We start from the raw sequence: 26,736 nt of genomic DNA on the forward strand, positions 1-26,736 counted from the left end.
GAAAACCTGACGCTGCTCAAATGCTAAAGGAAGAATCCCATAGAAAGAGGCTGAAGATACAACTGTGAACTAGAGAGAGAGACTGAACTAGAAATGTCTATGTGACGTGATGTCAACTGGAAAAAAACATACTCGATACATAACAAATGTGACTTCATGCATTGTATATGCACTTTAAATACACAACTGTTGAAGCAAAGCAAATAGTTTCCAGATTTTTTGAGACACTGTGTTACTAATTCTCACGATCACAAGGGGTGCCACCTCTTGGTCCCACATGATCGCAGACACAGGGCTGCTGCCTGTCCACATCATCTCACCTGTCTTCCTAGCAGCCCAGCCAAGTCTGTGGCATTGTTCTCACTTGAGACAAAAGAAGGTTAAATAAGCCATGAGTTAAGCCTCACTGAGAAAAGATATTTCCCCGGGGGCATGCAGCTGACAAGTAGAGGAACCAGGGTTTGAACTTGGGACTTCTTTGATCCAGAGCCCAAGCTCTTCCCTCTAATAGGAAGGAAACATAGATGACTTTAGCCCCCCAATAGCATTTGTATGTTCTCAGCCTACAGACACGAGTTACGTTGAGAAGGCAACTTGTAGCAGGTTTGTTTACTCTCTCTACTTACCCGTTTGAAACAAATTACATATAAAATTTGTACTGTACTAAATACAATTTAGTATAAATTGTATTTATAAATACTATTACTGTATATATACTGCATACTGCATACCTTATACTAATCCTGTATAAATAAATACTATTTATAAATACTATAAACACTAAATACTAAAAAAGAATTTATTCTCAAAGTAGATGCCTGGCTTTTCACCATCAAGACCACCGATGCAAAATTATATGTATGTGTAGCGTGTGGGTTTCTGTGCTGTATACGTGTGTGCGCATATGCGCTGTGTGTGTGTGTGCATGCAAGTACAACACGCATCACATGTGTGTGTGTACCCAGGAGTACATCTAGGTCTTATGGGGCCTGAAGCTTATAATCTGGGGGACACAAGTAGGTCTAGGGCTCCTCCCGGGAGTCTATGCAGGTGAAAGCCTTGAAGCTCAACTAGCTTCTTGGCAACTCTACTTTGCACATACATGTGCGTCCATGAACTATGTATGTATGCACGAAGATACATACAGAAACCAACCAGAGCTACTGCCCCTTAAACAATAGCCTTGGTTCCATTGTTTAGTAGGATAACAGCACCTTTTACAGTCAGTACCGGGTATTTCTTTTCTGGGGAGACAGAGAAGATTTATCACGAATTAAATGGGCCAAGAATTTTTTGACAGGTGCTTTTGAATTCAAGCCAGTGGTCATTAGCTAAGTTAAATATGCAGTGCTATGGCTCATGCTCTTTATTTTCAGCAGGCAAATAAATATAACATATATTTTTAAAAAAATTTTTTTAATGTTTATTTTTAAGAGACAGAGAGACAAAATGGGGGGGAGGGCAGAGAGAGAGGGAGACACAGAATTTGAAGCAGGCTCCAGGATCTGGGCTGTCAGCCCAGAGCCCAACATGGGGCTCGAACCCATAAACTGTGAGATCATGACCTGAGCCAAAGTCGGACGCTTAACCAACTGAGCCACCCAGGCGCCCCAAGTATAACTTATTTAAAAAAAAAATTTTTTTAACGTTTATTTATTTTTGAGACAGAGAGAGACAGAGCATGAATGGGGGAGGGGCAGAGAGGGAGACACGGAATCGGAAACAGGCTCCAGGCTCCGAGCCATCAGCCCAGAGCCCGACGCGGGGCTCGAACTCACGGACCGCGAGATCGTGACCTGGCTGAAGTCGGACGCTTAACCGACTGCGCCACCCAGGCGCCCCTGTAATTTTTTTTTTTAACACTTACTTATTTTTGAGAGGCAGAGAGACAAAGCATGAGTGGGAGAGGGGCAGAGAGAGAGGGAGACACGGAATCGGAAACAGGCTCCAGGCTCCGAGCCATCAGCCCAGAGCCCGACGCGGGGCTCAAACTCACGGATCGCGAGATCGTGACCTGAGCTGAAGTCGGACGCTCAACCGACTGCGCCACCCAGGCGCCCCATAACTTATTTTTAAATGTCTTTTTTTTAATCCAGAGATCTTTTTGTTAGTATTATTTTTTAGATATGATCTTCTGTGTATATGAATATTTTAAGAGTGTAGCAAGAGAACAGGCTGGGTGTCGAAGGGAATAGGAGGCAGGGGAGATGGGATAGGATGGGAGGCCACCTTTATTTATTTGGAAAGCTGTTGTAGACGAGACACATGTTCTATGTTGTTCCAGAGCCAAAACTAGGAACCGAGGTCCACGAGATTGCAGGGGAGGCCAGGTTCCAACTTAACAGAAGAACTTCCTATCAACTCGAGCTGTCCAAAAATGGTTTGCTTATGTTAGTGGCCAGCTGCCCATCACTGGAAGTGCTCAGCCAAAGCTACTTCTTGGCAGGGGAAGGGGAGGCAGGGGACTTCTACTGAACACAAGTTTGAGTCGATCGAAGTAACCTCTAGAATCCTTTCTAAGATTGCAAGCTGTTATCGGGCACACGCTGTTACTGCCAACCACGCATACACAGGGCATGCACAGTAAGTTGGTTTTTCCCCCGTAGTAGTGATGCATTTGTGCTAAGCCAGCCACATTCCCCGACTGAGCCCCTGGTTGCTGAGGAAACATGTCTGTGAATGGACTGATCCATCTATGGCCGTACTCTATGGTCTTAGAGTTAAATTTTCGCACCCATTAGTCAGCCGTCCCAGGTGGCACTTACAAATGTTGCCTTACTGGTTCTCATAACGGGCTTATGGTTTAGGTAAGGAACTGGCAGAGTTCCACTCGATTCACCCCTCCCCTGCTTTCTTTTGCACAGATAGGAACCTTCTCTGCCTGTCTCCCTTTGCCAGCTGTGGGATGAGAGACAGAAGAGAGCCAGCACAGAAGGCTGGGCAGGTCTAGGGCAGAGAACCTGCCAGTCCTTCCGTGGGGCTGCCCACCGGGCCAGGGGGAGGTGTTGGAGAAGCCAATATGGGTGAATGGCCTCCCTTAACCTTTTTCTTTTCTGGAGGGAGAACATAACAATGACCATGACCCACACACCCCTTCTTTGTTCTCCCCGTGAGACTGCCTCAAGGGTCCACAGGTCTGCCCTGTGCCACTTTAATAATATCAATAATGACAACGATGGTGGTGAGGACCGCGGTGGTCACAAAAGCAGCTACTGTTTGCTGAGTTATTACTATTTGCTGGTCGCCGTGATGTGCTTTTCACAGCGATCGCCTCATCCAGTCCTCACACTGATTCTACGAGGCAGTTATTAACGTGACCATTTTAAAGACCAGGAAACTGAGAACTAGAGAGAGTGAAGAGCGTGCCCAAGGCACCAGTCTGACTCCAGAGCATAGACTCTTCCCCATTCTGCTTTATTGCCTCACTTTCTATATGTACATAGAGAAGTGGAAACACAAAAAGAAGTGACCTGCCCTGGCTTTGACCACCTCCCAGCAGAAGAGTCTTTAACCTTCTCACAGCGGGACATCTGCAGCCCAGGGAGGCACTCCCGAGGAGGGGCCAGCATGAACGCACGTACCTCACCTGCTCCCTCCTTGAACCCTCCCAGCAGACTTCCAAGGCAGATGCTGTTTGCATCTCACAGGGAAGTTCAGGGACTTGCTCAAGGTCACCTGGTGCAGAGGGGCTGGGACGCAAGCCCAGGCGGCCGCATCTGCACGTCCGTGCCTTCCCCGCCACATCAGCCTGCCTCTCTGAACGAACAAAGTTGAACACCCTCACAGACACTAAATTTATATTTCCTGGCCTCCTCTTCCAAAATGGATACACTAATTACTGACCATTTTTTTTAGTAATAGTAATCATCAGGAACACATTTTTCAGTGTGTTCGTTTTCTCTTCTGCGTACTACCGAAATAAAGCATTGCTGAAACCCACAGGATAAAACCCAGCGGGTGTGAGGCCATGTAAATTAAGAAAAGTTCAGGAAGACATTACAGTAAACCCGAAGAAACAAAGTGTTGATTAGGGACTTATTTTTGTACACGATTAAAATATGAATCATTAAAATAGGACCGTATTTCAGGCTCTATATTCTCATCGCATCAGAGACGACATTACCATGACTACTAGGTTCAGATTAGATGGGCTCCAGGCCTCCTGAGCTCAGAAAACACAGTCGTGTGCACCACGGTTCTACCTGACACAGAACATTTGTAAAAGTCTGGCTCACGACACCTCTGCATCTTCTCACCCATGTCATCAAAAGGAAATTCCCAAGTGACATGCTTGTCTTCAGCTCTTTAAAGGCTTGTGCTTTATTTCATCGTAATAGTAAATAGTGTCACTAAGTAATAATGTTAATGACAACCAACACTCAAAGGTAGAGGAAGGAACAGAATCAAAGCAAAGACACAAAGGCACCTCAGGAGTCCCTTAGAACACAGCGATCTTGAACTTTATTTGGTACAAAGGGTTTGCAGAAAGAAAGAAACTAATATGGAGCGTTTCTCGGGTTCAGACAGAGTTTAAAAGAAAAAAATAATTCAGCAATAGCCCAAAATATGCAGTTAAATCAAGTGGTTCATTAAAGTATCTGTTAAAAATGGCTAAAATTAGAGACAAAAGCCCATTGTCTGGTGCAATTGTTGACTGCCTGCATATCTGTATTTGGAAGGGCGTAGGGGGACAGTCAGAAGCCTGTGGTATTTTAAAGATTCATCACCCACCCCTAAGGGGTTTTGAGCACCCACCTGCATTTTTGAACTTGAATCTAAGCCAAAGAGGTGGGACAAGACCATGACAGGTTTTGGGGGGGATTGGGGAGGTTTTGTTTTGCTAATTAACTACTCGGTGGACATTTTAAATACCAAATATATCAGAACAGAGGCACCTAGTTCAGACCAGCCCCCACCATCCTCTGCGAGGGGCTGACATCTAGAGATGATCTTCTAGAGGCCTGTAGAACCTTGGAGCGATGCCTGTGTGTATTTTTAAAGGAGGGGAGCATCCCAGAATGTGCCAGTTCTTTATAGGGTATCTTTAATAGTTAGCCCCTCTGACTGGGGTTGTGCGTTTTTCATACTCATTCTCTTCCTGCCTGGGGTTGGGATGGGTTTGAAAGGCTTTTTGTTTTGTTTTGTTTTTTTCCTGTCAGAAGCTCTCTATGAATTGCCAGTGGAGCATCAAAAATTTTCATACTTAATGACTTCATCATTCTTCTTTGGTTAATCGGAAATGCAAGCAAAGATTGATAGGAAAATATTTTTCGCAAGAATGATAGCAACAAATTGGAATCGTTGAAATGTCCAACAAAGTCCAGTACCTTCCTGCGATGGGCTGTCATTTTGCAGCTAGTGGAGCCGTTCAATAATGTGGAGAGAAAAAGAGACATACAAAACCCTAGTACAAGCCTGATTCTCACTATAAAACCATAGATAGTGGTAACAGGACTTCTTTCTCTGCACGATGGGATTATAGGTGCTTCCCGTTCTCTCGTTTTCAGCATTGTTTAAGCATTTTTTGTATATTCCTTTCATAATTTAAAAAGTCCAATCAAAACAACGATCCCATGGCTCCAACCTTAGGAGTTTCCCCTGTGTGCTCTATGCACTTCTGGCTGACCATTATGTCATTGCCACCCATAGAGTCGAAGCCCAGTGTGTTAACTAAAATATTCCCTTTGCTCTAGTTCTCTTTCCGTTTTCTTCCCAGGTGATGTGCTCTATGAACTCCTTCAGCATATTCTGAAGCAGAGGAAACCTCGGATTCTTTTTTCACCCTTCTTCCACCCCGGAAACTCTATACACACACAGCCAGAAGTCCTACTGCATCAGAACCATGAAGAAGGTACCAGAGGAACCTTTTCTTTCCTTTCATCAGGGTTAGACAATCCAAAAGGTTTCATCGTTTATTGGATGCGTTGTTCCTATTCATGTGATTGGTTCGTCATTGAATAAACGTGTATTGATGCCAAGGTGAATAGGACGGAATCTTGGTTCTCCACAATTCATAAAGAAATGAGATGCATAGATCCATGTATATCAAAGCACAGCTGTAATAGTGGGCACCACGAAGAGAGACTGGGAGGGGAAATTACATCCAGGCACAAGCATCAGGGGCAGCCTCATAAAGCAGGTGCTTCTGAGGCTTCCTTGATGGTGCAGCAGAATTCTGATAAGCAAGGATAAAGTGGGGAACCCTCTAGGCAGAAGAGGTAGGGTGGAGTGAGCCCCTGGAACAAAGAGCCATCAGATGACTTGGGTTGTAGAGCTTATCTTCCCCCCAACACACACCAGCCTTTTGTTCTAGAAAATACCAGACAGTAGAGATTTCTCCCAAATAGAGAAAATAAAGTAAATAAACCCCTGTGAGCCATCACCCGGTTTCAACAATAATCAACACTTTCCTTTGGCAGAGTTAGTCCAAGGAGGTTATATCAGACCCTGAGTGTAAAGGACTTTAATGAAGGAGCATAAGGGGGTCTTTGAAAATTTGTGAGTAGAGGATACTAAGAGTTGGGGGACTCCAATCCTGTGAACTCTGATGGACCAGGGGTTCCACCTTCGTGCACCAAAGGTGGTTCCTTGCGGTGTGCTCAGCCTACGTGCCTACTTCAGATGTACCCAGTGCTCCACTTCTCCAGTAAGCCCCAGTGGTCATAAAATCGTCAGTAGAAAACAGAAAAAAAGGCCAGAATTGACCTGGGGCCCCGGACCTTGTTCTAAAGCAGGTGTTTGGGTGCAGAAACCCGTTATTAAAATCTTACTTTGTGCCCTATTCCGTTGAACGGCGATGCCTCGTGCCTCTGAAGAACGTTATGTCCATGTTCTTCCCTCCACGGATCAGTTAGACAACAGACGTGGGGACCCAAAGTAACACTTTTAAACTTGTGCTTTCTCTTAGGACCTGATTTACTAGGGGCCTGAACCCCTGGTGCCTCGGGGGTATTTCCTTAAATCGAGTGGGCATCTTCAAGAGCAGGGCGAATAGTTTTGTTTTGTTGTTGGCAAACCAAAAAATGAGAAGTTATTTGTTTTCTTAATTAACGCTTCACAAAAGACAGCCTGACTCCGGGTGACCGCCATCGCTTCCTGGAGCCAAGTGCTTCACAGCAGGGCCCCTTGCTTTCCTGATGGAGAGTAAATGAGCGTTGCTTGCCTGCTCCCTGCCTGTTTCTCTCTCGTCCTTTCTTCCTCCTGCTCTACTCTGGCTTCATTTAGCCGCCGCCCTCCCCAACCCCCAACAATTCGGGTTCTCCGTCCTTTTGCGCTTCCTGCCTTGTACATTTCCGGCTTTCGTCATTGCCAGCAGCGATTCCAGAGGAGGAGGTGGGTTTACTGAAGCTTGACATTAAGGCAAGAACCGTATTACCTAGCTTGCCTCTTCAGATACAAAAGGTGAGGGATGGGCTTTTTTTTTCCCTCCCCCTCTTTAAGAAAAAAACCCATTTGGAATTCCTGTTCCTCTTTTTATTCCCAGATGTGATTGGAGGCTTAATGGTCTCTCCTTCCTCCCTTCTCCTTGGTCTGATTTGACTCAAAAGTTAGCGTGTCGTTCTCATTTGCCGGGGCTGATCAATAGAGAAAGCTGGGCTCACTGCCTCTCAGAGCTGCTGTCAGGCTAAGTAAATTCAGACGCACCACTGCATACGCCGTAAGGAGCTGTGCTCTCGAGTGTTCAGATGGTGGTCGTGAGGACTCAGTGGGTAAAAGAATGGAGTTAATGAGACCAAGGTCAAGCGCTTCATCACCCTGCAGACCGGTGATGAGCTCTGTCTCAGCTCTTAAAAGTAGTGTGTTCTCAGAGACCATTCCTTAAAGCTCTCAGCCAGCAAACAACACCTGAGGGCGCAGGCCTGTTCAGACGGCAGGGCGCGTTCTCTCAGGTGAACAGGTGGACGCACGAGAAGGGCGGTTTAGGTCTTTGTCAGATGGCGTCAAATGAGAAGTGCTCTACAAGGCATGGAGGTGATGTGAAGAGGCTGCCTGTCCCCAGACTGCCACTGGTAACAAGGGGACCCTCTAGAGAGGGGAACAGACTGGTACAAGTTCCCTACCTCCGAACGCCTCCCGCCTCTTTCCCTTTTCTCCACCAAAAAGAAGAACACATCCAGCTCAACATGAGTGATCTCTAGAATGAATACTGTTATGCTTGCTTGTGAATGGTAAAACACTAATACAGACATCTGTTAGCACACAGAAAGCTCTGGTCCTGAAAGAAGAAGAGGCTCTAGAGTGAAATTATACATATCAAATACTCTAACCCCCAACGATCTGTTCCCCATAATTGGGGATACAGTCCTTTGGAAAAGTATGTTGCTGTTGACGTGACACAGAGATAATATGACAGAATGGAAGGACAACAGGGACATTGCGGAGGAGAACCGATCGGCCCCTCAACGGCCTGGCACAGGGAGGCGCAAAGACAGCGTTCCATTCACCCCCCGCGACTTCGCCTCATCCCTCCCACCGACTTTACCAACTCAGACATCCATCGCTGCACAATGGGAACTGATCTCGCCATACAGACAGATCTTGGTGAATCTCGCAACCCTTCCCCCATAGGTCCCCCATCTGAGTACGTGACATTGAAATCACACCGGGCAGCCATGTGGCGGTGCCAGAAGCTAGGAGGTTGGTGTTAGGGCTCAGAGGCTCCCCTCCAGACCCTGAGGGGAGAGGTGGGCCATGATACTGCTTCCAGTTGGGCAGAGCAGACTCCTGATGTCCTCCTACGTCTAGAGAGCCAGGATTGCCACTCTCTTCCCCTGCGTACTTACGAGAACGCAGCATTATACATTAGAATTTCTCGCCCCTAGCGAGCCACGGCGACAGTGAAACAGGACTCCCAGCAAGTATGCTAGGCAATGGGCATGAGCCAGGACCACCCCAGACAAGCCAGCACGCGTGGTCAGCTTAGATGACATTTTTGAAAGGGCGGGATTCTGGAGTCGGGAGAGCAGGCTCTAATCCTCTATTCTGCCAAAGCTTAAGGGCTGAGTTACTCTTCTCTGGCCCTCAGTTTCCCCAGCTGTAGGACAGGGATTAACCCGAATGGTCTCCGATCTCCTGCACTCTCAACTCCTGCATTCCCTCCGAAGTCTGGGTCTCCCTGGGCGGTAAGAAGGTGGCCAAGACATGTGATCTACCTTCAGGGCCTTGGGTAACTAAAATCCAGAAAAACCTAAATGTGTCCTGCTTGATGTTGCTCAGAAACAGCTGAACATCACATCTGTCCTCACTTGTGTCACCTTATCAAGAACTGCCGATGATATTACCCCTCTGAGTAGTCAAACCAAGAGTGGCACTGTTCCTTTATCGCGTGACGAAAGCCTCCATTCCAGCGGATCCCTTTTCTTTGATTGTTGTGACTCATTTTATCAGCATGCTGTGAACGAGTTAGATGTGAGGTAGATCGTGACGTAGGAAGGAGACGAGCCGAAAAACGATAGCGCTTCGTTCACCAAAACCAGGAGGTAAATGTCTTCAGAAATGTCAAGTCGGCAAAGATGATAAAATAAATGTATTTGGTCACACACAGTTGTATCAACTTCTTTTGACACAGTAGGTCCTGAAATCAGTTACTTTTAGCTTCCATGTAGTAATTACAAAGAAAGACTTTGTTCCAAAGCGTATATCCGATCGCCAGTAGGCCTTTGGTGGTAAAACTGCTTGAATCGTGATTCCCTGAAAGCTCAGAGCGCAATATGAAATGTGCTTCTGGCTCTGCAGAGTCACCCCTGTAGGACTGGCTCTGCACAAGTCTGTAGGGACAAGGAACAAGATTTGTGTTTATCATGTGCTGTCATCCGGTAACCCCTCTGGGCATCCTCTTACCCTTTCAGCTCTGTAGTCCCACCCTCTCCTCTGCCCACCCTCTCCTCTGCCCCGTCTAAGGGAGTGGGAGGTGATTTTCAATCACTTTAATTTTTTTAAGTCCTTATTCATTTTGGAGAGAGAGAGACACATAGAGGGTGAGTGGGGGAGGAGCAGAGAGAGAGGGAGACGCAGAATCCCAAGCAGGCTCCAGGCTCTGAACTGACAGCACGGAGCCCGACGCAGGGCTCGAACTCACGGACCATGAGATCATGACCTGAGCTGAAGTCAGATGCCTAACCGACCGAGCTACGCAGGTGCCCCTAATCACTTTAATTTGAAAATACTCACACACACAGGGCTGTGATTGTTTCTGCAACAGTGGACACACTTTTAAGACACAAGTTTTGCTCTGGAGCAGCCCTTGGTCACCAGGTGGACACAGACATCGTTAAGTGGTGAGAACGTTCCCGTGTCACAGCAGTTGACCTCGATTCTCCGTACAACCAGCACACGGTGATGGCCCAGAGAACAGAGAGAAGTCATTTCTCCGTGGGGAGTGAGGGGGGTGGCATGCGTTCCGGGATAGCCCACAGATTTTCATTTATGTGATTGCTTATGGCAAGAAATGTTTCGCTTCCACCCCACCCCCCCCCAACCCCCCCCACTACCAAATCCGAGTGCCCAAACACTGCTCTGGAGGAAGAAAATCTTACACAATTCTAATGAGATCATTAAAGAAGATGAGGTCTGTGAATCTGCTTCATAGTGACAAAATAACAGCTAACGTTTATTGGGTCTTTGCTGTGTGCCAGGCCCTGTTCTAAGCTCTTACGTGTCTAAACCATTTCCTCTTCGCAACTACCCTATAAGGAAGGTAATGTTATCCCCACCTGATGGGTGAGGAAATAGAGGCCAAGAGCCCCCAGATTACACATTTACCGAGTGCCCTGGGTCTGCTTCGCTCTGATGCCTGTGTTCATTCCATTGCAGCATGAATGAGCTAACCAAATAACATTTTTGTTAATGTGTCTTGTGCACATTAATTCCTGGAAACAGGACCAAAGATGGGGCAATGAGAAGAACTGGGGAGACCAGGACCCCTGACTGGGGTACAGGATGGCAGGTGCCCGGCAAGCCTGCTTACAGTTTTTCTGCCTCACGGCACTTGAAAATCGAAACAAACAAACAAAACCGTCAGAGATAACTTTTGAGATACCGCTGTATGTCTGCAACTCATCCTACTAAAAACTCACGCTAATTCGGACTGCCTTAACCCACTAGAGATCGTTGACCGCCTCAGAACAAATGGACTTGGCATGAAGAAAATCCCCAGCCTGGGAGAAGTGTGGACTCGGAGTCAGACACTGGCTTCTGAGAGCAGGAGCGCTGGCTGTCACCCCCTTGGGAACCAGCCCTTTGGCTCCCTTGGAGCTGGCCCCTCAGGATAGCTGCTGAATAGGCACCCGGGTAGATAAAGTTTTTAGCTGATCCAGCCATCCTCTTACTGGTTGCTGTAAAAACTTCCCTGATTCTCTAGTCTTACTGGAACCGTGTTGATGAGATTAAGGTGTCAGGGAGGCCATTGGCTAGGGTTTGACATCTGTGTTAATCCTGTAATGCTTACCGGAGCCAGAGAGCACAATGGGGTTGGTGTGTGTGTGCACACGGGCTCTGGATCCCGACCATCTGGGTTCAGATCCCAGCTCCCCTGTTTACCGGCTGTGTGAGTTTAAGCAAGTTGCTTAACTTCCTTGTCTCTCCGTTTCCAGCTGTAAAAGGAGGATAATGGCAATACCCGTTGGATATGATTGATTTAAGAAAAGAATCAAGTTAGTGTGGCAAATGCCCTTAGAACAAGAGCTGTCACTCGGTAAATGTTACTCATTACCATTATTGGATATTTCTTACCACTGTTTGGTGGGGGTTTTTTCTTCCGCCTAAAAAACGTCTCGTTGTGATTAAATATGCATAACATCATCTTAGCCATTTTTAAAAAAATTTTTTGGCATTTACTCATTTTTGAAAGGCAGTGAGAGACAGAGCATGAATGGGGGAGGGGGAGAGAGAGAGTGAGACACGGAAACGGAAGCAGGCTCCGAGCTGTCAGCACGGAGCCCGACGCGGGGCTCAAACCCACGGGCCGCGAGATGATGATGACCTGAGCCGAAATGGGCCGCTTAACTGACTGATCCACCCAGGAGCCCCTCATTGTAGCCATTTTTAAGCCATTCTAAGCCATTTTGCATACAGTCGGGTAGTGTAAGCGTGTTCACATTGCTGTGCAATGGTCGGGGTTTTTGTTTCTCTTACCTCCAATCCCAGCCGTCCTAATCATTTCAGTTATTGTGACTAAACACACTGTGTGTGGACACCGGGTTTGTGCATCCCGGACACAGGGAGGGCCTTGCTGCCTCCCCGCGCCCTGATAACAGAATTCCTTCACAGTCACACCAGGCCCCCTGCGTTACATTCTATGGGAAAATACATTTCAAACACCAACCCCGGTTGCTCGCAGGGCACAGCCTGTTTTGAAAATGAGTGGTGCTCATATTTTGTTACCTCACCGTAGCAGGCACAGGGTCGGTCCTCCGTGACCCCGTTGGGACCCTTCCAGCTGTCTCCTCTCACAGTTAAGCACCGCAAGGTTAACCTCTTGTGCCCCTTTCAATTCTGTGATTCTTGGGTCTGGCTGGAGACAATGAGGTCCCCCCAGAGGAAGACCAGCAAATCTTGACTTCCTGTTGTCCCCCCGGGACACCAGGGAACACTTTTCCCCTTGGCCTCCTCATTCCCACTCTTCTCTTAACTCCTTCTCCCCCTGTCTAGGGCCCCTTTGTCCTGCTTTGCTTCCTATGTTTCAGAGGCTGGGGCAGTGTGACCTTTTACCCTCTGACCCTTGTCCTCTGATGGAACATTTGATTGTGACGGGACAGTGTGGAGCCCTGGCATGGTGCACAGAGCCTCTTCATCTGTCTAGACCATCAGTCTCCTTCAGAGAGGGCCCGCTCACCTTCCCCACCTCCTCTGGCGTCCTCCAGTCAGGTGGAGGCTGCCCGTAGCCAGGGGCTAGCTGGCTCTATTAAACCAGAAACTTTAGCGCAAGAGATCCGTAATATGCATGACTAACTCTCCCCAGGTACCCGGGAAGTTTTCAAGAAACTTCCTCTTAGCCCTGGGGAAGTGCTATCTGAGCGCTTTGAGATAAGGGGACTGGGGCAGTTGGGGTTCACCTCCAGAGCAGGAAGCCCTCTGTTATCTTGCTCTTCCCCTCTCCAGCACTCTGACTTATCTCTGTGCCACCCTGACCCCCTCCCTATAAATGATTCACAGGGTTTACCCCCACATGTCTAATTGGCTCATTTGAAACCTGACCCCACTGGTTTCTTCATTCACTTCTTTTGTGCGGCTTTACTGAGACTGAGGCTGGCAGACTGGCTCTGTGCCATCTGTGCTGAGCCACTGGCAGAGGCTAGCCTGTTTGGAGGCTGTCCTGCCCACAGGCAATAAAGATGAAACCTCAGAGTCCTGCAATTCACCTGCCTTGAGTTTTCTGGGAGCTCACGTAGGATTCATTGTTTAGGACCTCACGCATCTGCGCATCATACGCTCCAAACTTCTGGTTTTCTTCTCAGGCCCTTTGGTGACAGTTGCAACTTGCGAGGTGAATAGACTGAAATGGGCAGGTGGAAGTCAGTGGAATATCTCAGTGGGACCTCTTGGAAAAGGAAGGGGCAGGTGGTGGCGGCGGGGTGGGGGGCGATGTGTTAGTATGCTAGGTCCACCATAACAAAGTACCACAAATTGGGTGGCTTAAACAACGGATTTATTGTCTCACAGTTCTGGAGGCTAGAAGTCCAAGATCAAGGTGAGGGCAGGATCGGTTCCTTCTGAGGGCTGGGAGGGAGAGGCTGTTCTGTGCCTCTCTCTTAGCTTCTGGTGGTCTGCTGGCCACCTTGGGTATTCCTTGACTGGTAGCTCTCTGCCTTCATCATCACCTGGCATGCGCCCTGTGCACATTGACTCATAATTCAGCACCCATAGCCTTTGCTTGTGTTTTTTTATGTGTCTCTTTTCTCCATTAGACTATTATATCCTTGAAAGCAAGGACCACTTTTCCTTACTCTTTGCATCCAAGACTCTACTTGAAATACGGTTGGCATCACTGAAGGTTATGTGGTTCAACGCATAGTTTGTAATCGCTGTGTGGCAAAACCGTCCCCCTCCGTTCATGTAATCTGTGCCTGTCTATGTGTCCAAATTCTCCTTTTCATAAGGACACCAGTCATATTGTATTAGAGAACCCCCCATTCTAATATGACTTTATCTTAAGTGATGACATCTGCAACGACCCTATTTCTAAATAAGGTCACATTCTGAGGCAGTAGGGGTTGGGACTTCAATATATGAATTGAAGGGTATGGGAGAAGAGGCAGGCAGCACAGCTCAACCCATAGCAAGGGGTGACAGACCCTAAGACAGACCCAAAAGAGATTTTTGAGGAAATCTATTTTGAATTGCACCTGAAGACCAAGAGCATTTAATCTCTATAGCTCTTCGTATCATTTGTGGTTCCCACTAATCTTTTACAAAGTCATGCTGGGAAGTGGTTCCTTTCAGAAGAATGTGGAACACAGTGGACTGAGGCTGATTGAGTAAGTCACCTGCTGGGCCTGTTGATTTGCATCTCACTGACTAACTTCTCTTATGCTGCCCATGGCCTTGGGAAAGCATAGTGGTGGAAATGTCATCCTGGTGTGTGAGATACAAGCTCCAGCCTTTGCTCTACCCTGGAAATTTCCTACTTAAAGCCCATGACTTTTTTTTTTTTTTTTTTTTTTTATGTTTATTCACTTTTTTGAGAGACAGAGTGTGAGCAGAGCAGGGGCAGAGAGAGAGGGAGACACAGAATCTGAAACAGGCTCCAGTCTCCGAGCTGTTAGCCCAGAGCCCAACATGGGGCTCAAACTCACGAACCGTGAGATCATGACCTGAGCTTAAGTCGGACGCTTAACCGACTGAGCCACCCAGGCGCCCCAAAGCCCATGACTTTTAACCAAAGGTGGTTTTTATTGGTTATTCATTATTTATAACATGATTAAGTTGGGTCAAATTTTGATGAATTTTAAATGGACAAACTTTTCTAATGGGTACAAGGAAAGAAGACAAAAGAAATCAGACCTTTTTTGTGCTCGTCACATTTAAAGTCTTAATTTATTTGGGCTGTTTGGGATTATTTGTACCTAAAAGAGGTCTGCGAAGAGAAAGGTTTGGGATTAGAAAACACTTTCACCCAGGATGGGTTCCCTACCAGTCCTTGGTCGTCCCTGCCCCCTTCCCTCCATGCCCACACTGACTAATTATGTGTGGCTTTCTTGCGCATTTCCCTCCCGTATCAAGACCTTCAGACCGAGGGCAATGTGGATAATTTCCCAGCTCTCCAGCTGGGCAGTTCACCAAGAACAAACCCAGACATCAAGGCCAGACCAAAAAAAATCTTCTTGTTTTAGACAGAAGACTCCTACATCTGGGGGATTTAATGCACCCACTGTCCGCTCAGTGCATTTCCTGTGTCCGGAGCTTCTCTGCCTGCCGGCTCTGGTCTCAGAAGTTTCCATCCCCTGCTGCCAACTTGTAATAACAGGGGCAGCAGGCGGCAGGGTAGGAGCGTCATAGCCTACTCCATACGTGGGCGCATGCTTTGCAAACTGAAACAAAGCTTGGAAGGTCTTATTGCAGGACTTTCGGCCTTGACAGTGGTTGTGCCCAGACCACCAGGAGCCTGGAATTAAATACCCTTGGATCCAGTTCTCTACCATTAATGTTATCAACTTCATCAAGTACTTCCTCTTTGAGTGGTGTCTGCAGAGAAATAAATAAATCAAGCTCCTCCAAGTCCTGTTCCTGCCTGGACCCAGAGTCAAAAGTACAATCTGAGTTGGATTATCCAGAGCACTGTCTCCCTCCTTCATTGTTCCCAAAGATCTGGGCAGGAACGGAGAGTGAAATCTCTCCAGGACATTACATCAGTTCCTCTTTTACCCTTGGCATGAAAATTCTTCCTCTCATAGTCCACCCAGACTTCCTAAGGCTTGCCCCGAGCTCACACCCATACGCTGATCCTTGAAGCCCAAGACATCAAAGAAAGCCTGCAGGTGACCAGACTACTGGCCAACGCCTGTTTCTGTTTTGAAATTTGTAAGACAGGAAATGGACTCAGGAAATAGGATTTTTCAGTACACGATCTTCATCATCCTTAGGTATTGTTAAACCTTAATAAGCTTTTAAGTAAAGGGAGAAAATGGCATTGAGAAGAAAATGCACAAAACTTTGAAATGCAGCCGTTTTAAGTAGTTGCTTATCGTGATCGTGTTCTGTGACAGAGAAGAGAGAAACTCATTTTTGTGGACAGCAGAGTTGAGATCCTTATTAGCTATGAAAGGAAAATCTGCCTCATCCCCAAAAGATGGCAGGTCATTTTATCACGCTAATAATCTCAGCCATTAAAATTAACTCCGTGGGGGGGCGCCTGGGTGGCTCAGTCAGTTGAGTGTCCGACTTCGGCTCAGGTCATGATCTCGCGGTTTGTGAGTTCGAGCCCCACATCGGGCTCTGTGCTAACAGCTCGGAGCCTGGAGCCTGCTTCGGATTCTGTCTCTCCTCCTCTCTCTGCCCCTCCCCTGGTCATGCTGTCTCTCTGTCTCTCAATAATAAATAAACGTTAAAAAAAAAAAAATTTAACTCCGTGGGCCTAATCAGTTAAGTACCCTGTAAGCATGTATTTGCGTTTGGGTTAAAGTGAAGAATTTAGTACTTGTTATCCCAACGTGTATCCTTGCAAGCTTGACTAAGTACTTATAAAAACAAAAAACAGGGGCACCTGGGTGGCTTGGTCGGTTAAGCATCTGACTCTTGGTTTCAACTCAGGTCATGATCTCATGGTTTCATGAGTTCGGGCCCTGCATCAGGCTCTGCACTGCCAGAATCCCTTCTTGGGATTCTCTCTCCCTGTCTCTGTCCCTCTCCTACTTGTGCGGTCTCTGTCTCTCTCAAAATAAATAAATAAAACTTAAAAAAAAAAACTTTTTATAGTGGAAAATATCAAACTTACACAAAATTAGAATTAGTTAATGAGCCACCGTGTACCCATCACAAGCTCCATTAATCAATTCATGACCAGTCTTGTTTCTTCTGTGCCCCACCTACTCTCCGCTTTCAAATTAATTTCATTTCAAATTAACTTAAAGCAAATTCTGGATATAATTTCACCTGTAAATATATCAGTACAGGTCTGAAAAGATAAGGACCCTTTATGAAATCATAAACCCAAAACCATCACATCACCAGAAAACTAACAGTTCTTCAATATCATCAAATACCCTTTAATGTTCACATTTTTTCCAACTATGTCATAAATGTTTTTACCATTTCCTTGAATCAGAATCCAAGCAAGCGTCTATACATTGCAGATGGTTTATGTGTCTCTAAGTCTCTTTAAATCTTTAGGTCTCCATCCATATCTTTCTTGTGCACATACTTGAGCTCTCTCTCTCTCTCTCTCTCTGTCTCTCTCTCTCTGGGTGTTTAAAAGGAGTTATCCATAATTAGTATAACTTTCCCTGTGTACGTAGTGTATCTTTTTCCCTGCTTCTGGTTGCTTTGGGGATTTTCTCTTTATCTTTGGTTTTTAGCAGTTTGACTATGATATGCCTGGATGTAACTTTTGTATTTATCCTGCTTGGTATTTGCTGAGCATCTTGGGTCTTTAAGTTTGCTGTTGTTGTTGCTACCAAATTTGGGAGCCATTTGGTCATTATTCTTTTTCTTTTTTTTCTTTTCTTTTCTTTTTTTTTTCTTTTGGCTTCATTCTTTCTGTTCTCTCTTTGGATTCCAATTACATATCCATTAGACCATTTAATGTTGTTCCACAGGTCACTGAGGATCCATTTGTTTATTTGGTTTTGTTTTTAACTTTTATTGATCTGTCTTCAAATTTATGAACCCTTCCTTCTGTTATCTCTAATCTGTTGTTAAGTCCATCCAGTCCAATCTTTCATATACTGTGTTTTTCAGTACTCAAATCTTTTTTTTTATAGTATCCATTTCTCTTCGGAAATTATCTGTTATATCTCATTATGACCATCATTTCCTTCAAGTGCTTACCCTTAAATTTCTCAATATCCTTTAAGGTTCTTTTTTGCTAATACTAACACCTAGATTATCTCAGAGTCTTTTTCTGTTGACTGCCTTTCCTGTTGATTATGGGTCACATTTTTCTGTTTTGTTTTGTTTTGTTTTGTTTTGTTTTGTTTTGTTTTGTTTTGTTTTCACATATCCAGAACATCTTTATTGAATACTGGACATTACACGTGATACATTGTAGAGACTCTAGATTATGTTACATTCCTCTGAAGAGTGTTGATTTTTGTTCCAGCAGGTAAATGACTAGCCAGTCACTTTGAATTTGTGGAGACTTGGTCCTGCATTTAGTTGGGGCAGATCCATTTCAGTTCTGCCTTTAGCCCTCAAGAAAATCCCTTTGTTCTGGAGCATAGTCCTTACTCCTAAAGTGTGGCCGTTCTGGGCTAATAAACAGCCTGAGGTGTTTACAGAGCCTTTGTTGCTAGGATTCAAATTCTGAATTCTGTCTCCAATACAGGGGCCAGTAACTGACATTCCTGCTCTTATCTTTCAGCCATACAGCTGTTGCTTTCCACTGAGCTCTTTAGAGCTCCCCCTGCACATGCGCTGTTCCGGAGCACATGTTAAGGATTTGAGGGAACTTTATGTGCCAATTTAGCGGCTGCTCCCCCTGAGGCTCTCTCCTTTATGGGTTTGCTTTCTCAGTTTTTTGCCATTCGGGCAACTCCACATTCTATTCCCTGACAGATTACACAACTTCCGGTTCATTTTCTACCGGCCCCCTGCTAACGTGAACTGGGGAGGACCCTCAGGGCTATGTAAATTTGGATCTCACCTGTGCAGTTCTCTTCCTTCCAGAGTGAAACCCCCTTCAGTGTTCTCCAGTACCTTCAAATAACTTTTATAAATGTTCCGTCATTTCTATATGTAGGAATGTTAGTTGGGTATAAGCCATTCTGTCATCCGTCAGACTGGAATCGCCTTCTCCTTTATTACAGAAAGGTGCTGGCCTACCAAATACTTTGCCTGCCTTCGCATACCTAATCATAGAGCTTGGAGACCAGGCCTTAGGAGAATATTGACACACCCCTCATTCTGTTTTACAGCTGTGTAGTCCTTCATTGTTTACAGATAGAGTATAATTTATTAAGCCAGTCTCCTACTGATAGCTGTTCGAGCGAGTAAGCACTTTTAGATGCATGGCAGCAGGCTACGCGTTAGTTACGAAATAAACCCTTTGCCTGCAAGCAGGTGATCTTTCAGTGATCGTGAACAATATTTCTTTTGTTCACTGTCTCCTGTAACTGAGATCTAGAGGCACCCCCATTTTTCTGTTAATCCTTTGTAAAACTTGGACCACCAAGTTTTGGCCACCACCTTAGTCTCTGTCTACTAACCCTATCAGATTCCTGGATCCCCTTTATACGTTCTTCCTATAGATACTACCATAATGGACAAAGGAGATATCTTTGACTTGCTTGACTTAGAATCATGGGCAAATCTCTGACCACAGCAAGGACCTGAAAGCGTGTGCATCCTTTTGGTGCAACAGCTCTGGGAACAGAGGCGGCCAGAGAAACCTCACGAAGATGAGTTTGAGGCACTATAGCAAGTTCCATTTTTGTAGGCAGATTTTTGTTCCTTCCCTCCCCTCAGCAGGTGCTCCTAAAGCCACACATAGGCTGGTCCATCCCTCAACCCAGCCCACAGGACTACTTCTGTTGCTGAGCTATGTACTCTTCTGATGTTGTCCCTGCTCTCAAGTATCACCAGCTTGGAAGTTCAAGGGGGATGGGGTGGAGGCACTGTTGGGATGCCCATCCCTGCTTTTCCTTCCTTACCTCTACCTGTCTATGAGCATTCATAGGGTCTGTGCACTCAGAAACAAAATGATCCTGGGGCGCCTGGGTGGCTCAGTCAGTTAAGCGTCCAACTTCGGCTTAGGCGATGATCTCGCGGTTTGTCAGTTCGAGCCCCACATCTAGTTCTGTGCTGACAGCTTCGGATTCTGTGTCTCCCTCTCTCTCTGCCCCTCCACTGCTTGCACTCTGTGTCTCTCTCTTTCTCTCAAAAATAGATAATCATTAAAAATTTAAAAAAAAAAAAAAAAGGATCCCAAATCTTCTTTCAAGATTGTCATTCTGTAAATCAGCCCACTGTCCATGCTTAGAGCAGGTTTTGATACTTTTCCCCCTGGTTTCTGTATAGCAAAGTGGCAGGAATTGTAATGGGTACCTGCCAGAGTACTTACCAGAGTCTGGGTCTAATTCCCTGTCTGTGTATCTTTGAGTAAGTTGCTGAACTTCTGTATGCCTCCTTTTTATCACCTGTAAAATAGGAATAATGGTATTAGCATCTCCTACTTAGGAGTGTTATACATTTTAAACTGTATAATCCAGCACCAAGGATATAGTAACTGCTTTAGCAGTAGTATAATAGTGTCATTATCATTAACACCAACAACGGTGCCCCGGAGGTAGAGAATACATACACTTAGTGATGAAAATGTAAGCCCGTGAAAGTATCTGGAAAGCAACCCTTAAGGAATCCAAAAGCCACATCCAAGAGTCAAGTAACAAAACGCTAAAGAACACAAATTTGGCTTCCTTGTGTTTATAAGCTACTAGTAACTGATTAATGGAAAGCTTGTGGTCATTCTTAGCCTGTCTAGTGTAGGAAAAGAATTTCAAGTATGTGCACTTTGTTTTTTTTAATTTTTTTTAATGTTTATTTATTATTTTTGAGAGAGAGAGAGCAGGAGAGGGGCAGAGAGACAGAGAGGGAGATACAGAATCCGAAGCAGGCTCCAGACTCTGAGCTGTCAGCACTGACCCCGATGCGGGGCTCGAACCCACAAACCATGAGATCATGATCTGAGCCAAAGTCGGATGCTTAACTGACTGAGCCACCCAGGTGCCCTTTTCATTGTTTTTTTTTAAACAGCAAAAAAGACATTCCATATCCAGGGACAAAAGGTGCTGCCCAGCACACACACGGGCTCCAGTGCTGACTACCTTTATAACCACAGCAGGCTCCCTCTCCGGACAACTCACCGGGGTCAGTGATGGTCTCTTCCTCTGCTCCACAGATAATTGTGTCCAGAGGACCCCGAGGCCTCCGGTGGAGAACGTGCACCACAACCCCCCCACCATTGAACTGTTGCACCGGTCTAGATCGCCTGTCACAGCCAATCACCGGCCTTCTCCCGACCCCGAGCAGCGGCCCCTCCGGTCCCCCCTGGACAACATGATCCGCCGCCTCTCCCCGGCCGAGAGGGCCCAGGGGCCGAGGCTCCACCAGGAGAACAACCACCAGGAGTCCTACCCCCTGTCAGTGTCTCCCATGGAGAATAACCACTGCCCGCCGTCCTCAGAGCCCCACCAGAAGCCATCGAGCCCCCGGCAGGAGAGCACACGCGTGATCCAGCTGATGCCCAGTCCTATCATGCACCCTTTGATCCTGAACCCCCGGCACTCCGTGGATTTCAAACAGTCCAGGCTCTCCGAGGACGGGCTGCATAGGGAAGGCAAGCCCATCAACCTGTCCCATCGGGAAGACCTGGCGTACATGAACCACATCATGGTCTCTGTCTCCCCGCCCGAGGAGCACGCCATGCCCATTGGGAGAATAGCAGGTAGGTGAGCGCCGCCCCCCTCACGACCACTCCAGCCTCAGGGGACACCTGACAAGCCCCACTGTCTCCCCAGCCTTGCAGCTGGCCTCACACGGGTTCCCAATTAGGCGCCCTCGAAGGTTCTGTGAGGGCAAGCGGAGGCTTCTGCCTGAATGAAGTGAAATCCCTAATGGGCTAGTTAATGAGCCGCTGGGATGGAGTAGTTAATGAGCCTCAGAAATGTTAAGAAACAAATGTCCTACGTCCAGCTTACAAGGAGAGTCACATCAGAATCATGGCTAAGTGAAAACATTTAAAATAAAAGGTTTATGAGCATGCTAATGGCCCTGTCTTGAAGTTTCCAGCAGCTAATTAATGACCAGACACAGCATAAAGAACCTTTGTCTCAGATTCAGACCTGTAATTCTGTCCCGTGGGCAGTAACTCAACGTAGCCTTCACCTTGGGAGAAGGTGGGAGAGAAAAACACGATTATGGTATTGGAGGCAGATGTTCCTGGGTCGTTTGGACAGAGGAAACCACTCCCGAATTCTTCTCCTTTTATGATGACAGGCCCAAATTTGCTTCCCTCAGACAAGAAACGAGTGGAAACCAGTGGGAAAAAAATCTACACATTGTGTTGTGCTCGTCTGCCCGTAATTTACATGAAGTCATCTCCCAGACACATTCCTCCAGCCACTTGGCAAAGGCAGCTCTTTTCCTAGAGCATCTCTCCCTTCAGGAGACAGTTGTTGAGCACCTACTATGCACAGATAAATGCATCAGGAAGTAGGGGGACACAGAGCTGATGGAACAGTTGTCTCCTCAAGGAATTTAATATTTACTGGTGGAGACAGATGGGAAAACCACTAACTAAGCTGTAAGGCACGGTGAAATCAGTCATATGTCCCATTCATTCGGTACACGAGCACTTATCGAGTGCTGACTGTGTGCTAGGATAATTAAGTCCTGTGGAAGCAAAGCGGGGAGAAGGTGCATTTTGACTGCAGGAATTGAGGAAGGGCTTTGCAGAGAGGTCGCTCAGGGCTGAAGGGGAATATGTGTTCAGTAACGGGAGGGGGGCACAGAGGAAGGAGAAGTCAGACCCGGTCAGGGAAAGGCGAGAAATGCCCCCTTCCTCCATGAGCTGTCCCCCAGGCCAGAGCCCCAGCTAAGCCCCAGGATGGAGCCGTGCTCCTAACAGCGTGACCGCACAGGGAGCTACCGGCTACATTAACTCCCTCTGCCGTGACGCATTGTCCCTTTTTTATTTAAATTATTTGTTTCTAAATTTTTCTCTGGCTCCAGGTACTCCTCCAGTGTTGCCTCAGTTTTACTGTCACAAATCATTTACGTGAGTGTGTTGAATGAAGAAAATGAAATGGCAAAGAAATGTGACTTACGTTTGAAAACCCATGAAAAGTGAAATGATCTGTGTCTGGGATTTGATTCAAAAGGATCCCACGGCACTGGGGGTGAAGCATGGGTGGGGTGTACATAAAATAAGGCTGGCTGTGAGCTAATGGCTGTATGGCTGGGTGACGGATACAATGGGGATTCGTGTTATTTTTTTCTCTACCTTTACATATATGCCTATGTGTGTATGTATGTTTTAATCTAAAAACAAATCGTGAAAGGAAAAACATAGGGGGTTTATAAAGAAGCAAAGCGCTCAAACAAGACACGTGAATTTCCCCCGATGGTTGGAGAAAGAGGATGGGGTCAGTACATTACTGTGAAGCATATAAATGACTTGTCTTATGCTTCCCAGGCCAGGTCTTTCTTGCCCATACATACCCTTCGTGTCTTATTTCTTGCACGGTCTACACAGCAGTACTGGACATTTTGCAGATACTTTCTACTTGTTTCTCATTCTCCGAGTAGCTCTTAGAAGCTGCTTATTACTGCTATATTCATTTTATATGAAAAGTCATCTGGACCAGGGAAGCCACGGAGGAAACAGAGGCCCAGAGGAGCAAAGGTCAAATAGGGGTTGGGTAACAGGGGCAACAAGGCGGAGTGCTTGTGGAGGCGGAGGGGCAACTGCTGTGCCGTTGGCTGCTGCTGGTAGTGCTGCTCTCGAGGAACCTGCCTTCCCCAGCAACATACGTCCTGTCCACCTCCTCCGTCACGCTGTCTTATCAGAGACTTCTAGGAATTGAAGATAAGCCCATCCATCAAGAAAGTTAAATGATTTAGACTTATGGAGTTATTTCTCCTTATTTAATAGGTTTATAAATTTTAAAGTATTAGTCTCTTAGAAATCGTGCTACGAGGGGCGCCTGGGTGGCTTAGTCGGTTAAGCGTCCGACTTCAGCTCAGGGTCATGATCTCCCAGTTTGTGGGTTCGAGCCCTGCGTCAGGCTCTGTGCTGACAGCTCTGAGCTTGAAGCTGGTTTCGGATTCTGTGTCTCCCTCTCTCTTTGCCCTTCCCCACTCATGCTCCATCTCTCTCTCTCTCTCTCTCTCTCTCTCTCAAAAATAAACACTAAAAAAAAAATTTTTTTTTAAAGAAATTGTGCTACGATTTTTTAAAATCTTATTCCTAAACATCAGAATTGTTTCATGATGGAGTTAGCCCCATCAATAAGACACTCCATGGAATATCATACCAGACCAGTGATGAAACTTGGCACCCATGGATGCCCTTGTCTCTCTCAAGAACAAGAACACACAGAAGAGGGGAGTCTATGCTTTTCTTTATGACCCTAGGAAGTCAGAATATTCACATAAAGTAACCCTAGGGCCCGGAACCTTTGAGGAATGCTCTTTGGTGTGATAGAATCTATAAAATTATGATTAATTAGCTCTAATGATATGCTCACAAGTTTAAAAGTCTCCAGATGTAAGTATTAACTAATTTAACCAAATCCAGACCAGCTGATTTAACTGCAAGTCACTGTTTTTCTCAAGGGTGAAATGATAGGGTTAGAAAGTCTACAATCGAACACTTTGTCTTGATTCTAACCCTCCGAAGCGAACTCATCAGGGCTCCATGCCCTTTTGTTTCACTTGGGATAGCCCTGTCTCTTCTCTCCTACCCTTCTAGTGTCTTTTTGGACCACCAGATCCTCGTAAAATTCTATTTCTTAGGGGCCGAACTCATTGAGTTATTCCTGTGTAAAGTGTGGCATTACTGAACAGCCATAAAAAAGCCTTCATATCTGTAGAGCAGATACGAATACTGCGAAAACTTAGTTCCTGAAGCTTTTTGCACAGCACTGCCGAATGCCATCGCCGGAGGGTGTGGATGGAAACACTGCTTATGAATGCGGATCAAAAAGGGAAGCCAGATTTCTGTCCATTCGGATGCCATTTGCTCAAGTACTTTGGGATTTATGTATTTGGGCGCTTGCTGTGTTTGGGCACTGGACTGCGTTCGTGGGGGTGGGGTGTGCCAGGAGGTCTAACACACAATCTTGGAAAATCTTGAAAAGGCTGAATGCAGTTGGCGGTCGGTGTCGTGTGTGGGGTCTGTGAAGGACTCCCGTCAAGTACTATAGGAGTCAGCGTCAGGGTCATGAGGAGTCAGAGTCGGGGTGTTAGGGAAGGTTTCACGGAGGGGCTGGCTTTCAGCTGGGCTTAGCATGCTGAGAATATGAGCAAGTGAAGGTTAGAAAAAGAGAGGTCATTCCTGATGGAGAAAACTTCAGAGCAAGGTAAGGTCCAATATATTTTTATCTATTTCAGGTAGAAATATAAATCTAGGACTCCAAGTCCATTAAAAATCTATCATATAGGGGCGCCTGGGTGGCGCAGTCTGTTAAGCGTCCGACTTCAGCCAGGTCACAATCTCGCGGTCCGTGAGTTCGAGCCCCGCGTCAGGCTCTGGGCTGATGGCTCAGAGCCTGGAGCCTGTTTCCGATTCTGTGTCTCCCTCTCTCTTTGCCCCTCCCCCGTTCATGCTCTGTCTCTCTCTGTCCCAAAAATAAATAAACGTTGAAAAAAAAAATTTTTTTTTAAATCTATCATATTTCATAATTCTTTTTTTCCCCTCACTTTCTAATATCACCGAATTGGGATTTTATCATACAGTTTGGAGGTGATCTGCAAAGCTATGATAGTTTACTTAGGTATTGGTCTTATAGAAGAATTAAAATAATCACTAAAAGAGAGGCACCTGGGTGGCTCACTCGGTTGGGCGTCCGACTTCAGCTCAGGTCATGATCTCACAGTTCGTGAGTTCGAGCCGCGCATCAGGCTCTGTGCTGACAGCTCAGAGCTGGAGCCAGCTTCAGATTCTGTGTGTGTGTGTGTGTCTCTCTCTGCCCCTCCCCTGCTCATTCTCTTTCTCTCTCTCTCTCAAAAATAACTAAACATTAAAAAAAATTTTTTTAATAAAAAAATCAATAAAAGAAGTGTAGGAGGTGGTAGACAGCTTAAATACAAACCACAAATTAGATCTATTTAAACATAGCATGTAGCTTATTTTTAAAGGTATCACTTATTTTTAAGAGGATAAGAAGGACTGCTGTTGAGGTTAATAAGTGAGAATAGCCAGAGTTTATGGGAAAGGATTTAATATGGAATAGCGTGAGCCAAGACCCCTGGGTTCAAACTTTTTATTGAATAGCCAGTGGTGTATATAACAGTGAGCAAACTGCTTCTTTCTTTAAAAAGAAATTTTTTTTTTTCAACGTTTATTTATTTTTGGGACAGAGAGAGACAGAGCATGAACGGGGGAGGGGCAGAGAGAGAGGGAGACACAGAATCGGAAACAGGCTCCAGGCTCTGAGCCATCAGCCCAGAGCCCGACGCGGGGCTCGAACTCACGGACCGCGAGATCGTGACCTGGCTGAAGTCGGACACTTAACCGACTGCGCCACCCAGGCGCCCCAAAAAGAAATTTTTTTTTAACATTTATTCATTTTTGAGAGTGAGGGAGACAGAGTGTGAGCAGGGGAGGGGCAGAGAGAGAAAGGGAAACACAGAATCCGAAGCAGGCTCCAGGCTCTGAGCTGTCAGCACAGAGCTCGACGCGGGGCTCGAACTCGTGAACCACGAGATCATGACCTGAGCTGAAGTCGGATGCTCAATCAGCTGAGCCACCCAGGCACCCTCAAATTGCTTCTTTCTGGGCTTAGTTTCTATTTGGTATGCTCATGAAGGGATTGCGTGGTGGGGGCGGTAAGACATAGGGGGTTGGGGCAGCATCTGTGAACC

At 46.2% G+C, this 26,736-nt stretch overlaps 1 protein-coding gene across 2 annotated transcripts in view; it reads left to right on the forward strand.

Moving 5' to 3' along the window:
- The window catches only part of ETV6 (ETS variant transcription factor 6), a 256,842-nt gene that overhangs the window by 210,745 nt on the left and 19,361 nt on the right, over positions 1–26,736 (forward strand). For both annotated transcript variants that reach the window (XM_045464140.1, XM_045464139.1), the window contains exons 4-5: positions 5,717–5,851; positions 21,050–21,595. In XM_045464140.1, the coding sequence (XP_045320096.1) occupies positions 5,717–5,851; positions 21,050–21,595 (681 nt within the window). The remainder of the gene's footprint in view (positions 1–5,716; positions 5,852–21,049; positions 21,596–26,736) is intronic.

The sequence above is a fragment of the Leopardus geoffroyi genome, chromosome B4, assembly GCF_018350155.1.
Source record: "Leopardus geoffroyi isolate Oge1 chromosome B4, O.geoffroyi_Oge1_pat1.0, whole genome shotgun sequence".
Lineage (NCBI taxonomy): Eukaryota > Metazoa > Chordata > Mammalia > Carnivora > Felidae > Leopardus > Leopardus geoffroyi.